At 35.5% G+C, this 15,164-nt stretch overlaps 1 protein-coding gene across 1 annotated transcript in view; it reads left to right on the forward strand.

Annotated features, from left to right (window-relative positions):
* The window catches only part of PREX2 (phosphatidylinositol-3,4,5-trisphosphate dependent Rac exchange factor 2), a 182,900-nt gene that overhangs the window by 163,479 nt on the left and 4,257 nt on the right, over positions 1-15,164 (forward strand). The window contains exons 39-40 of the mRNA XM_086740922.1: positions 6,730-6,832; positions 13,588-13,655. Coding sequence (XP_086597048.1) covers positions 6,730-6,832; positions 13,588-13,655 — 171 coding nt within the window. The remainder of the gene's footprint in view (positions 1-6,729; positions 6,833-13,587; positions 13,656-15,164) is intronic.

Here is a 15,164-nt window from a genome sequence, read left to right on the forward strand (position 1 = left end):
TTCTACAGTGATGATCATTTTATATTTGCGTTTCATAGACAATCTGGTACCTTTTTGCTTTATTCATCTCTCATATGTATGTGAAGGGTTGTAGTCTTAAAGTTCTACTGCATGTTTTAAATTCTGAGACACTATTTTGTTTAAAATGCAATCTGAAAATGCAGAGAAGTGTGCAAAGTGCACTGAGACAGATAAGATGGATCTAACTTGTTACCAGTATGGATTTCAAGGTGTTCTTTTTTCCTATTTAGATTCATTTTAACATAATGGACCAGGATAGACATTTAGTAGGAAGGCTGACACACAACTCTATCACCTTGCTCTGTAGAATCATCCTCTCACGCTTCAGTTCCTGCAACATTACCTTATCTGCAGTCCAGGTCTTTTGGAGAATCGGATTCTTCCTTAGAAAAACTGCTACATTACAACAAAAACAGAATAGATCCTCTTGAACAAGCTAACATTAAAAACTTATAAAAATCTTCTTTAAATTCTGAGGTGCAAGAGAGTTAACTGAATAACCTGAACTGTTACAAGATGGGAAGTAAATTGCAATTTTTCAGCAGACTTACTTGCCTTACATGGGAAGAAGCCTTTAATGCGAAAGACTTTTTGCACAGAACAAAAGATAATGACTGAAGCTGGGTTTTCAGTTGACTTTAGATTTTTTTTTGTTTATTTGTTTGTTTTCAAGTATGACTGAGGATGAGCAAACAAAAGGCATGGAATACTTTTGAATCTTTTGAAAATGCTGTTCTTTCATCAAACACAGAATATTTTATGGTGGAACTGCCTCCTTGCAACACTTCCAGCTGATTAAAGGTGGCAAGATCTTACAGGAAGACTGTTTCTGAAAAGATACTCTGTGTAGTTTTTTAACACTGACAGATGTATGGTGAAAGGAAGTGCTGATTTTAGTGTCTTTTTAATTATTCTTTGAGAAGCATTCTGTTTTTAAAAAAGGTAGAACAGTTAGATTTTATTTCCAGAAATAGATTGGATGATAATAACCTTCCAAATAAATTACAGAAGACGTCATCATTACCTACTGCATGTTTCATGTCTCAGGATTGAAAATTACTAATATTGAATCTAATAAACCTGATTAAAACTATGTTTGTAAACTATGAAAGTAGTCATTAATCAAGGTTAGGTCTGAAATATGGTTAATGTATACTTACCTCCCAAGACTGATTCTCTACCTTGATAAATTCATGCCATCTACTTCACTAAGTCAGAACTTTGTTGGTAGCTTGTGTTTGAAAATACCTGGCAGTAGAGCAGAGTTTGAGTATTCTGTCATGGGATAGTAGATGTATGCCTGATGTGGGAGTTGGGATCTATTTATTTTGAGGTTTGCACATTGCGGTGCCTGTTGTGAAGGAAACCTGTGCATGCTTATGCTTAATGAATAAAAGGCAGAAGTCCCCTTAACGATGGACTGGCCATTTCTGTGTAGTGTTGTAATATCTTCCACAGATAGTCACTTTTGGAAGCGTTGTTTGTGATTACTGAACCATCATAATTGAATAAATATATTTCATGTGCAGAGTAATGGCTTGCTATGTGTTGGTAAAAATAACACAAGTTTTGGCCTAACCTTCAGTGGGTGGGTTCAATCCAAGGCTGATTTTTAAGCAGTGGTCTTTCCACATTGGGAACATCTCAGCTTCACAAAGGTTCATAAAGGGACTGAACCCGAGTCCTGAACTCCAGTAGAAATTTTACTGTAATGATTAAACACTGTATTGAAGTTTAATGTACGAATGTCATGCTCATTTTCTCTCTAATACCTATTGGCTAGCCCAGCTTCCCTCTCCCTGTGAAATGAAATTCTGTTCGGGAAAGTTTCAGTATATGGGCACAGAGAATGCAAACTTCAGTTTTACTTGCATGAAGACATATTCCCACAATAAGAACAGCTTAGAAATTTTGGATAAGTCTGGAGTTAGACCTGCCTTTACTTTTAACGCTTATTTCTTGTAGTCCTGAACAACATTTTCACTCCTTTTCAGGTTTATCATGACTTATTACCTTCTTTGGGTTACTCATCAGAATCAATACATATTACCCAGCCACCACTAGTAATTATAGAGAAATACTCCAAAAAATTTTTGCCCCAAAGTGATTTACTTTAGTACTGTGTTTAATTGTTGCATACACTGACATAAGTAACAGCTGCTCTATAAGCATTAATTCAAATGACAACAGAAACAAATGAATACATAACAGTGTAGATGGTTCAAAAGGTGGTCAAATGTAGGTATAATTAGCTTATGATGTATGGAAAGACAAGTAATTAAAATAATAACAATGGCATTAAATTGCATGTTGAGTAGAAGCTTTAGATTTTAATTAAACTAAGCATACATGCGTCCTTTTCATATTTTTTTTCTATTCATGTAGCCACAACATAATTCATTTCTACATTTCTGACTGTGGTAACTACTAAACCAATTTGTTTCACCTCATCTTTTCTATTCAGGGCATTTTTCTATGGGATGTTTTGATGCATCTTTGGAGGTAGGATGGCTGGAATCCTAATTGAATCCTGAGAATGAATCGAGTGATTTAGATTCTTTTTACTGTGGTAACATAGATATACAGTTTGCTGAGTGGCACCTCTGTAGGTGGTGTACATGAACTCAAATTATTTTTCCTTTCAGGTGACATTAAACAAGCTGTCACGAAATAATCTATTTCTTAGAAAATTTCAATCTGTTTTCCTCTTTTACAACTGCATTTTTCAATGTAGGTGTATGACTATCCATCTGATTTGCTGCCCTTTAAAAATCACATCCAGTCAGAAACAAATGGACTATTGGTGACAAAATGATTTAACCTCTTTTGTTCAGGTTGGTCTGATCCAGAAGATGTTTGAAAGTTTGTATTTAATCTTCACATCAATACTGTCATGACTGATGGGAGACTGTGGATAGCAGGCAGGGGCTGTGAGCAGCTGCTGCCTCTTCTGTTTCTTGGAAACCAAATGGGTGAAATGAGGAATTCTCAGCCCAGTTGTGCTGGGAAAGCCAAATGTCTGTGCTGCCTTGCTGCTGTAATCTGTCAAGGCAAGGAATTTGTGATTCTGAGATGATGAATTTGGATCTTTTGTTTTTGTGACATGAAAGAAGAGATGAGAGGAAAAGAGAGGGAGTGAGAACAGATTTTGATTAGCTTACACTGTAAAATGTATGGATTTGGGAATTGTGGTTCCCATAACAGAATGTTACAAGAGCATTGAATGAGTTTTTCTCCTAATATTTTCCTTGTTTGGTTTTCTGGGCTGATTGCATTTAAATGACCAGATACTTTCAGTGGTCAGAACTGCTTCTAAATTGCTTTGTGAACTTTAATACCATCTGCTTATCAGCTCTCAAAATGAGAGAGAAGGGTAGATTATTAATATTGCACATATTTTCTGACAAACCTTGATATTGAACTTTACACAGACCACTAGAACAGTCTCACTGTATCAGGAATTTCCAGCTTTTATATTTTTTTCATAAAATTGTGCAAGTTGTATTTGTTTAAATTTATATTTGGTTGATCTCTCTGTGCTTGGCAGCCCTATTGCTGAGGTACTTCCAGTTACGACTTTTCCATGTTACCATCTGATGTTCAGTGTGTGCATTCGTTTATTTCACACTGGGTTTCCAGGGCAGTTTGATTTGTGATAATGAACATGTAGGAATTCAAAAACTATATTTGAAGAGATAGGAGAAAGCGCCAGCATGTAAATACATATTTACTAGTGAGTTAGTTCAGTATAGCACCATGGAAGGTTTATATGGAATCACAGAATAGTTTGGGCTGGAAGGGACCTTTAAAGGTCATCTAGTCCAATGCCCCTGGAAAAAGCAGGGACATCTCCAACTTGATCAGGTTGCTCAGAGCCCCATCCGACCTGACCTTGAACGTTTCCAGGGATGGGGCATCCACCACCTCTCTGGGCAACCTGTTCCAGTTGCTTCACCACTCTCATGTAAAAAATTTCTTCCTTATGTCTTATATGATCAGTTTTATTAGAGGATGCCATCTCATTGATTTGGTATTCAACCAAAATGAAGCTATTTGAGTGTTGTTGGTTTTTGTATTTAAAAAGTAGTAACCTTATTTCATAATTACATGACAAAAGCCATAAACAATAATTTATATTAAATTCTGCCATTCATCAGACCTTTTACAAGCCTTAAGAGAAAACAAAGCTAGTGGTATTAAATGACATCTCTACTGAAATAATATATTGAAATGTAATTATGCTACTGATGCTATTTTAACATTTTAAAACATACATTAACAAGTAAGAATTTTTTTTTTAAAGAAATAGGGGATGTATCTAACCAGCACTACTGTAGGATTTCACCTCAAATGTAAAATATTTTATTAAAGAGGTGTAATAATAGTTAATATCATCACTACTGTCATCTTGAGTGTCTTCACTACTAATTCCTAGGATAAATTAAAAATATTTTCCTTGGAACTACTATTCTTATTTGCCTTGAGGCGAGATCTTCAATTTTAGCCTATATGTTTCAGACTCGTACTGTAGATGTTGCCTACCTCCATAGTAGGCTATTAAAGAAGTCTTTGTTATGCTACTTTACTTTTTGTCTCTGCTTTTCCTGCTCTGGTTATGTCTTTATCTACAACCTTATTTCTGAATCACGTTTGGCATTGTCAAAACGTAGGCAGCTCATAATGTCCATGATCACCAGCCATTTCATCAGGTTTTGGATAGGGAGCAGTTTGGCAGTCTTTTCCAATCACAAGATTAGTGTTTGCACCTAATTCTTCAAGCTACCTTAGTTTAGGAGGTTCTTCTGTTAGTTTTGATTCACGCATGCAAAATATGATTTATCTGTTCTTTCAGTCTTTTGAGTTCCAGGAAGATGGGATTTATGGGAAAGTTGGCTTAGTATCTGGTTGGTTGAAAGCTGTGCTTTGAGCCCATTAACCTGTATTATATCTACAGAAAGACTTTTTACCCTTTTTCTCTGGCTTAGATTACACCTGTCATATTAGATTTCAGATACTTCTGCTTCTTCCCATTATCAGTGGGACAAAGCTTCCTTTGCAGTCTGGTCTTGAAGGTTAGATGTTTAGATTTTGGTGCTGGAAAATATTATGAGCATGTACTTTATTTGTGCAATATTTCACCTTCCAAAGACAAGATGAAAAGACAGTGTTTAGAATTTCTAGTCTAATATTTGACTACTATGCACCTTAATCAAACATATAACACAAAAGATCAATAGATTTTTTTTTTTTTCTTCAAGTTAACTCTGAGGGCAGTGTATACAAGACACTGGGGGATAAAATTATTTCATTACCAAGGAAAATCACTTAGCTTATAAATTTTTAATGAAAGGCCATGAATAAAGCTACAGATCAAATTTAATATCTTCTGCACTCACTACTGTGAAACTTTTTACAGTCCATAAATTTACTTAAGCGGTATTTAAAACGTGTCAGGGTTTTTCTTTTTGTTCAGTAAGAAAATAAATGCAGACACATTTTTCCTCCTACAGATCTTCTGCTCAGCAAGATGAGTGATTGAAACATATTGTCTGTTCTGTGTGCATAATATAAGCTATGCAGAATCTTTTGGTCAGGATTTTGCCAAAAGGCTACTCAAAAGTATATTTTAACCAGGTGTCTTACTTTTATTTGAACTTAAAATATGCAGCTTTTGTCAGGTTCTGCTGAGGTAAGATCATTTTCTGTACACCTCATCTTTTTTGTTGAAGAGATTTGATTATTGCAGTACTTCAGTTGTGAACAGAAAAATCATCAAGCAGTTGGCTTACTGGTGCAGAATAGAGCCACTCTCCCCTCTTGGATGACAGCAGCCCTCAAATATGGAGTGCTTTCCAAAAAGTACCTGTTTCTACTCAGTTTTGTTGCCTTTATCTGAGTGTCTTCTACGGCTTTGGTCTTAATTGTGTGAGAAACCAAATGCCCGTCCTTGTCCTCACCATGACAACTGAAATCAGATGGCATGTCCAAAATGACATCCCTACTACTTCTTGTCCGATGTGATGGCAGATTGTCCTGCAGCAAGGTCTTTAGCTCCAAAACTTTCTGGGTTGCTCTGACAAGGCAATTACAGCCTTTTCATTAAGATCTGGTACCATGATCAATTTTTGTTCTCCAGTGTTCCCTTGAAAAAGATTGGCAAAGTAGGAGAGGACAATCTATTTGACGGAATGCCATATTTATTTATTTTCTTTGTTGAAAGGGGTAAATGTCCCAATTTTGTACTGAACTGAACTGCCATGAGAATAATCAAGCTAAATTAATGACAAGAAGTCAGGATCTTGGTACCAAAGCTGAGATCTGCATTAGCAGAGGAGAGTGAGAGATAGTGTGCAGAAACCACCTGGAAAGGGATTTATACAATTACAAAAATTGTATGGCACTTGCTAAGCCATAGTTGGGTTGTGGGTTTTGCTGGTTTTTGTTTGTTTGTTTTGTTTTGTTTGTTTGTTTGTTTTTAAACAGCAGCATTTTGTTCTAAGTCAGCAGGAACACTTGTTACATTCAAAATCTTTCTATTTAAGAAACATTTTTGTGTCCAGGCTAATGTCTGCACAGATGGGGAAGGGATAGGTGGCAGGTCTACTATGTAATCTTTTGATTTCTAACTCTTTTTTTTTAAAAGATAATTGATCTAAAAGCAATTATCTTAAGGAAATCACTGCTAGCAGATTCTGTCTTCCATTGCAGCTGCACTCTGAGTGTTACTCTAGAGCAGGCAATCATCCTGGCTCGGAGCCATGGGCTACCTCCTCGCTATATCATGCAAGCTACAGATGTCATGCGTAAACAGGTAAGATGCTTGCTATTGGTAAGATCTTGATGTTTCATAACAAGATGTATAATAATCAAACAGGAATGACTTGACCAAGCATTTTTTAACCTCCATCTTAACATCATTTAATGTCTGTATGAATTTTCTTATTTTGGGTATTTTTTTTTTGTTTTTCTAATTCTCTTTCTTTATTGTTGACTAAAAGGTGAGTTTTTCTTTTTTTTTTTTTTTTTTCAAATGATGAAACAGAATGTTTTCAACCAGATCCTTGCTTTCTCTTTATACATAAAGAGATCATAATTTTTACAGGGTTATGATTTTGCTTAATTTTTGTGTAGTAATTGCTGTGCTATTGCCTTACATCAGAATAGTCTGAGTAAGACAATCTTTATTTTAACATATATTATCCATAAAAATAAGTTAAGATTATTAACTATTGTTAATTAAAAGTGACTCATGTACTCAATGAAGGGGAAGTGTAGGAGGGAAGGGGAGAAATAAATACTGTAGTTCTTAACTTTCCAGGCAGGATTCCTGAGGACAATGTGCTTATTTCTAAACAGTGTTTTTCACTCTTTGGTCATAATAGAATATTAGGATTTAGAGGCTGTTGTACATAGATAACCACGTCAATGTGAACTCTTAGTTCTAAGGTATGACAAAAAATGCTGCATTAAAAAGCAGTATCAACTAAAAATGGGGGATATATTCTACTGTATTGGCACAGCTTTTCCTAGAATATCTTGTTATCAGATAAATAATTTCAAAAGGATGTTTGGAATCTTGGAAGCAGTTCAAAGGAGGAGCATGAATGATCTAGAGGTTGTTAGACAAGGCTTAGGAAGTGAAGATTAAAGAGCTCAACCTATTCAGTTGATCAAAGAGAGATTGAGTGGGGACTTAATCACTCTGTGTGCATATGGAACATATATCCCAGCCTGTGGTAACTTTTAACCTTATGAAAAAAGTATGAACAAGATACAGGTGCACACAATCTTGAAGTGAAAAAAAAGATAATTAAATACTGGAACAATTAATCACAGACTATTCATAATTCCTTGTTTTTAGTTTGCATCTGATTTTATTATTTTCATTAATTCTGCTACATATACTGTGCAGCAATCACAGTTGAGTTATAAAAATGATTAAACAGCTGTACTTTACTTATAACTTGCAGTAGACAAAAATAAACATATGCTAGATCAAACTTTCAGTCTGTTAAAGCAATTGTGTAGATATTCTCAAGCCATAGATTCTGATCAGTTATATGTAAGTGCTGCTGCCTAACATGGATATCAGAGTAATTAGTCTCATTCCTTTTCATATTGGACTTTCAATTTATTTGATGCATAAATTAAGTTTCTGCGGTGAATAAACACCCTCAAAGTTCTTGAATCGGGTCATGTAGGTCTGCTCAGGAATTACAGCTTTAATTTGACTTGAGAAGAAAGCTACTGCTATAGAAGGATAAACTTCCATATGTAGGTTGATATGTCTGCTCCTGAAGTTCTAGAAAAAAAGGCAGACCTGGGTATTTTTGCAATCAAAAAATGTGGACATAGTTTTGCATACAACTGTTTGCAGGATATATTCTATCAAAGACTACATTTTCAATGTACAGTTCTAGACCGTTTTCAAAAATGCCGAATCATTTGTGGATCTTCATTAGTTTATTAAATGAAAATGGAAGCAACTTGCATGGTTTTGAGCAGCTGTAATTGTACTTGCTCAAACAGAGATGTAGAAAGAAGCCTCCAGTGAGGCTACATTGTCTGAAGTAAAACAGCAGGTGATCAATAGCTGTTAAAGATACTGCTATCTCAATACCACCCACGGATACTGGAAAAAAGTCTGCTAGTATATCAAGCCAGACTTTTTTCACACATTCTTCCTCTTGTAGGAAACCACTACAGCATTTAATAATCTTTTATTGTAATTTTAAATCGTCTTGGAGTTCTGTAGTAGAAATATAACCCTCCATTAAATTCTAAATGTTTTGGAGTAATTTCAACAACACACTACGGTATTTTCTAGAAACCTGTTCTGGATTTAATGTTTAAATTATCTGTAGGATTTAACTGTCAGGAGCATAATACAGGACATAAAACTTGGAGGGGGGGGGGGAAGCTTCTTGGGGTTTGATGCAGAACATTTAGTTAAGGGCAATACATGTGTCTTTTAACCTGGTTTAATATGAAAAACCTAACCAAACAAAAACTTTGTTAGCCCTTTTACACCCTGAGTCTTTTGTGGAATAAAGAGATTAGCCACAGGGAGGTGCAAATGAAAGGACCTCTATTCCATCTGTTATTCTGGAGATGCCAGCAACGTTAGCCCCTAGCAGTATCAGCATTCCACAAGTGGAAATTGTCTCTACTTGAAGCTGATACCTCTTCCAGCTTGAGGCATCAGTACTGGATAACTGGGGACACCGGACTGAATGAATGACCTCAGGAAGCATTTTTTTTTTTTTTTTTTTAATTGAATGAGGTCATGATCATGTTTAACAAGACTCATAATAGCCCTGACTATATTGTTGGAAGAATTTTCAAAGTAATTGCCTTGTAAATTATAATTAGGTATTTGCAAGCATCTGTTCTGCGAGAACTAAAGAAAAGAGACAACTTGTGGGAGCTGGTATGAGCTTGGGTCTGTGGGATGGTTTTAGTTAAGTAGTTTCTGTTTTTCATCTGCTAATCCAGTCTAGATTTATTTTTAAAATAAAAGTTTTGACAAAACGTCCCAACTATCTTTCACTAACTTTATTTACTCATGTATGTTTATTCATGTAAACATCTGTACAGACAACATACTATATATAAAGCATCCTGCCAGGAGTGTGTCTTCACAATGCAGTGAAGTGTGGAGAGGACAGAGGCCTAGGAAAGGAGCTGCAGGAGGGCACAGGGCTCTGAGAAAGAAAGGTGACTAGAACACTGATAAACAGAAAAGGCTAGGAGAGAATTTATGTTGTCTTTAAGTGCGTAATCATTTTTCCGTGCCTTTGCATGAGTATAACAACAGCACTACATTTTGAATAATTCTCATAAGAATTGTTGTGATTTAGAGCTCTTTGAGCAGGGCATAAAGATAATCTGTTTTCTTTATGTGACTGGTTCTTGCTATCCTTAAATTAGTATGTAGTTTGAAAATAAACCTATCATTTTTTTTTTTTTCTCATGGCAATGAGAATACTAGTTCGTATATAAGAATCCAGATTGATGGTAGTGTCTCCTCAGAATTGCCGGCATCTTTCACCAGTGCTGGTATGCAGAGGGAAGTATTCTGGAGCAGCGTAGCACAACTATCCCCTGTGCTTATTGGCACTGTTCATCTCACATATTTACATTGCTATAGCTTTAAGAATAATATTGAAGAAGTATAAATTAGCAGCATATTGAAAGATAAGTGCTATAATGGTGCTCAGTGGAGACAAAAAGATGTCATGTAGCAAGTTGCTAGTTATTCTTGGGGGCTTTTCCTCAAAAGAAATAAGAATCTGGTAGTTGTAAGTAAGGTCTAATTTGTTCTCCGGCTAAACAATAAATTATGTGGTTGTTTAAAGCTAGACTCCTTTTAAAATCAATGCGTTTGTTTTCTTATGTGAGCAAGATACCAAAATTAATTTGCCTAGTGAGTGATGCAAGTAAAAATAGACTGGCTTTGTTCTCAGAAGTAGTCACAGCACTGACGTTCAGGATCTACATGTGATTAATATAGATAGTTTTCCCATTTATATTCTGGCTTCTGTTATGTTAATCACATGCCAGTTTCAGCAGTTTGTCATGGTAGGATTTCTTTATTATGATAAAATTTTAGAAAACAGCACTGAGGAAAGAACAATGAAGATGATGAAGGTCTGGACTCAACATGTCTAGCTATGTAACCAACACCGGATCGGCTACCCTTATGTAATTAGTGATAGATGCTTGTTGTATCTGTTCCTAAACCTCCAGTATGGAGACTCCTGCACAGTGCTTCCCAAGTGGTCTGTTCCAGAGTTTTCTTAACCTTTTCATTAGGATGTTTTACTTAGTGCCTCATTTGACGTGGTTTTTTTTTCCTTCAATTTAAGTCTACTGTTTTCTGTCCAGCATACTGTAGACTTTGAGAACAGATTTTACTCCCTTTTTAGCAGTAGACTTCTAGTATTCTGAATGTTTCCAAAGATGGGGCATCTGCCACCTCTCTGGGCAACCTGTTCCAATGTTTCACTGCCCTTATAATAAAAATATATTCTTTATATCTAGTCTGGATCTACCTTCTTTTAGTTTAAAACCCTTACTCCTTGTCCTATTGCTACAGGCCCTACTAAAAAGTTTGTCCCAAATTTGATTATCATGTCTCTGATACACCATCACTTATGTTGATAGAAGAACATCAGTTCATCTGATCTGTTTTCTTACCTAATCATTCTCCTTCCTTTGAAGGTCCCTTCCAACCCTAACCATTCTAGGATTCTATGATTCTATGATTCCTTATTCTCCTCTGAACTCTTTTCAAGTTTTTATTAAAATTGAGAAGTGACTATGAAGAACTACAAAAGGATCTTCTAGAACTTCATGACTGAGCAGTAAAATGCAGGTGAAAACCAGTGTAGTTAACTCTTTAGTGATGCACATGGAGAGGACAAAACAAACTTAAGTTCACATTCAAAGTAATTGACTGTGAGTTTGTTATTACATCTCATGTTCAAGACCTCAGGATATGATACAAAACATCAGCTCAATTCTCAGTTGCTATCAATAAAGCAAGTCAGAAGTTATAATGGTTTAGGCAAGAATAGATGAGAAAGTAGAAATTATGCTGCCATGACCTTTCATTTTGAACTGTCTGATGTTCTGATCCATTCCATAAGGATAAAGCATAATGGAAAAGGTTCAGAGAAGGTCAGAAAAAATGATCAACGGTTGGGAATGATTTATAGACAGGACAGACAGAAGAAATAATCTAGGATAGTTCGACATCACGAGTGAAGGAGGATATGGCAGAGGTCTAAAGAACATATAACATGGGTAAGGACTGACCATTGTCCTCACCAGTGCAGAACTAAAGGCATCAAATGAAGCCGGCAGATTCAAACCAAATGAAAACAGTGGTTCTTGACACAACAAGCTAAGATTGTACTCAAGATGTGGATCTCTTTCCACCAGGAGGTTAGTGATGTGAAGTTATTCATGGGTTGAAGATGAGATGGGAAAGAAGAGAAGAGCATCACTGAAATTGATCAAATACGTGCTCGCTGCTGAACAGAGGAAGTATTGAGTGACTAATGATTGAATTTTGAAGGATCTTCTGGGGAAAGACGTGTCGTGGTCTGTAGTCATGTGTCTTTTGCAACTGTGGAAGACAAGCTTTCTGAGCTAGATGTAAAGCTAGTAAAATCACTTTTATATTCTGCCTTCAGTTTTGTAGGTACTGCAGTTATTTTCTCTAACTTTACGACTTTATTTTTCATAAAACAAGTGTAAGGACCAGTACTTTTTGCAGCCTTGTTGATTTACAACTCTGAGAACCTACCTGTGCGTAAGCAGACAGCCTTTTTCATCTTTTGTTTGAACCTGTAACAGTGAACTAATACCTTCTCAGTTGCCTGGGTATAAGATTTCAGTTTAATGCAAGGTCTAGTCTTATTCTATGTATTGAATCAATGATTATACTTCATTTTTGCATCATGTGGAGCTGCTGTTGCATCTCTGTTTGGAATATGAATTATCTTTGAAGTTTCACTCCAATCTAAGATCTCATTATAAGAATTCTGAGATTATATATTTTTGTTCCCTGTTATTTTGTCCTGAACTTAGGTAGTACAGAAGGAGAAATAAAGGGAGACTCAGTGTATGTATTATAGACAGAACAAGTAGTTTCCATCTCCTTTAAAATGTTAGAAAAAATAAAGAGACTGTAAGTCTAACGGATGTGTGTGTTTATGATGACTACTTTACATTAATATAACTGCACTTTAAAAGCTAGACCTCATCATTTAAAAACAAATTTTAGTAAGTTCTTCCATATGTCTAAGCTAGTCTGTTCGCAGCAGTCTGCATTTTCACTATCGTGGTGTATGAACGTTATGTGTTTTATCAACTTCTTCATTACTGGGTGAGTCAGTGAGACAAAAGTACTTTCATTATTGTTTTTCAAAGGATCAGTTGAGGTACAGGGAGACCAGCTTTTCTAGTTGTCCCTGCTTTAAACAATCTCTGGAGGTCCCTTCCAACCTGATTCTTTTTGTGATTCTGTTGATTATGAAGGAAGATCAGGAGCTGTATTTTTCTAATCCTAATTCAGTGCCTCAATTTAGGCAATTTCTCTAGATTTAACTAGAAAGCTATTTATAGGGAATAATCTGTAATATTTGTTTGTCCAGAAGTTCACAGGAAATAAGTGACATTTCAGAAGGGAACTTTGTTATCCATGCCTGCTACAAAGAATGGTGACAAAAGTAAAACAAATTGAAACAAGATGTGTTTGGATTGTTTTAAACCTTAAATGTTAATTTTGTATGAAGTCTTTTATTTTAGTAAGATATATACATATGCATTTATTTAATGACAAGTGGAAAGATTTTGTCTCTTTTCTGCATATTTCTCTAAGTTGAGAATTAATGTACTGCTTTAACTTGTTTAACCTTAGAAGAGGAGAGTTGTTTTGGGACACAGAGCACATGTATTAATTATAATCAATAGTTATGTTCATCTAGAAAGCTCAGAAAACTTTCTATCTTGTGTTAGAATAAATGAAGCAAAATTGTTTTTTTTTTTCTTTCACAGGGTGCGAGAGTACAGAACACAGCCAAGAATTTAGGAGTGAGGGATCGAACACCACAGTCTGTCCCGAGGTAACTGATTGTTTGTGTCCTAGACAATGATTTTGTCTAGTTTGTGCCAAATTCTGTCCTAGCTGCTCAAAAGCTAATGGTAAACATTGACTGTATTGTGCACTAACTGGTAAGATTTTTCTTCTCGTGTACATAAAATCAATTCAATTCTTAGCCATACAATTTTCTTAAAGTAATTAGTTGCAGAAGTTCAGGCTATGTAGCGCTTCAAAACATGTCCAATTTTGAAAAATAAAACCTAATTCATGTTAATTATGAAAATGCTGGAGTAAGTCCTTCATCACTTGTGATGTTTAGTGGTTTTGGGGAAATAGTCATAACTAAATCCATAACCCCATTTTAATGAAATACTGTACTGCAATATCTCAGCAAAATCATATTCTAGTTGCTTTTAGAGATGATGTAGTCTTTCTTTGTCTCTTTCTGAAACATTCATTAGAATGAAAAATGCGACTGTTCTATATTTATCCAGCTTTTTAATGCTTTGATGGATTGTAGGTACCTGAAATGTTTCTTAACAAGCACAATTACTTACAAATGAAAATAACAAAACAACAATGTTCTTAATTTTATCTTAAAGTGGTTTTATTAATCCAGCTATAATGTAAACTTTTTTTTTAAACATAAATTTAAAACATAATGTTTTTGGTTGACTAATGATAACACATTGAATGAGTTAAACAGATATGTGGAATATGTAACAGACCCACTGCGGTGGGTGTTTAAATTTCAGTAAGGAAGCAGTGAATTAGTAATACCTGATAAGAGGTAACCATGTGAATGAACACATACGCTATCCATAGCCTCACAGAAAGACTGTCTTCTGGGTTCTGACCACTAATACTCAGGAACATTTTCTGATGCAATTTACTGCCCTTTTCTCAGATGTTCCAGTTTCTCCCAGTAGGGAATCAGTCTACTGCTCATAATTTGTCTGTAACAAATCACTGCACCTTGTTCCATGCCTGTGCTCGATCTGATTCTAGAAAAGGAGTGTACCTTAAGTGTACAAGATATGAGTAAATCTGAGTAGCAGCTGCTGTTCAGTTGCTGAGTAGCAGCATTTGTTGGAGCACATATACATCTTGCATGCCCCACAAAGGAGATTATATAAGATCCAACAAAAGTACTGATTCTAGAGTAAACCCATCAGCAAGAAAGTCATTGCCCTTCCCAGCAGATGAGGACATCCCTTCTCACAGTAGTGATTAGCTTAGAGACAATCCAGGACCAAAGTTGTCTGACCAACTGTCTTACATTTTGGAAACCTAAGGCAGTAAAATAACATTTCATTACACTAAAAGATGTGAGAAGCCTTTTCAGATTTTGAACAGTATAGTTTTGCCTTAAATAGACTCCTCCTTCATGACATAATTCTGAAGATAACCAAAGAATTGTTGCAACCCAAACTTTCTGCACCTCTAAATGACAGGCACGTTATCTAGATTCAGAGCTTTTGTGGTGAAGGAAAAATCTAAGTTATTAAAAACGTAGCCATTAGACATTTTT

This window comes from Chlamydotis macqueenii, chromosome 2 (assembly GCF_036417535.1).
Source record: "Chlamydotis macqueenii isolate bChlMac1 chromosome 2, bChlMac1.mat, whole genome shotgun sequence".
In the NCBI taxonomy this organism is placed as follows: Eukaryota; Metazoa; Chordata; class Aves; order Otidiformes; family Otididae; genus Chlamydotis; species Chlamydotis macqueenii.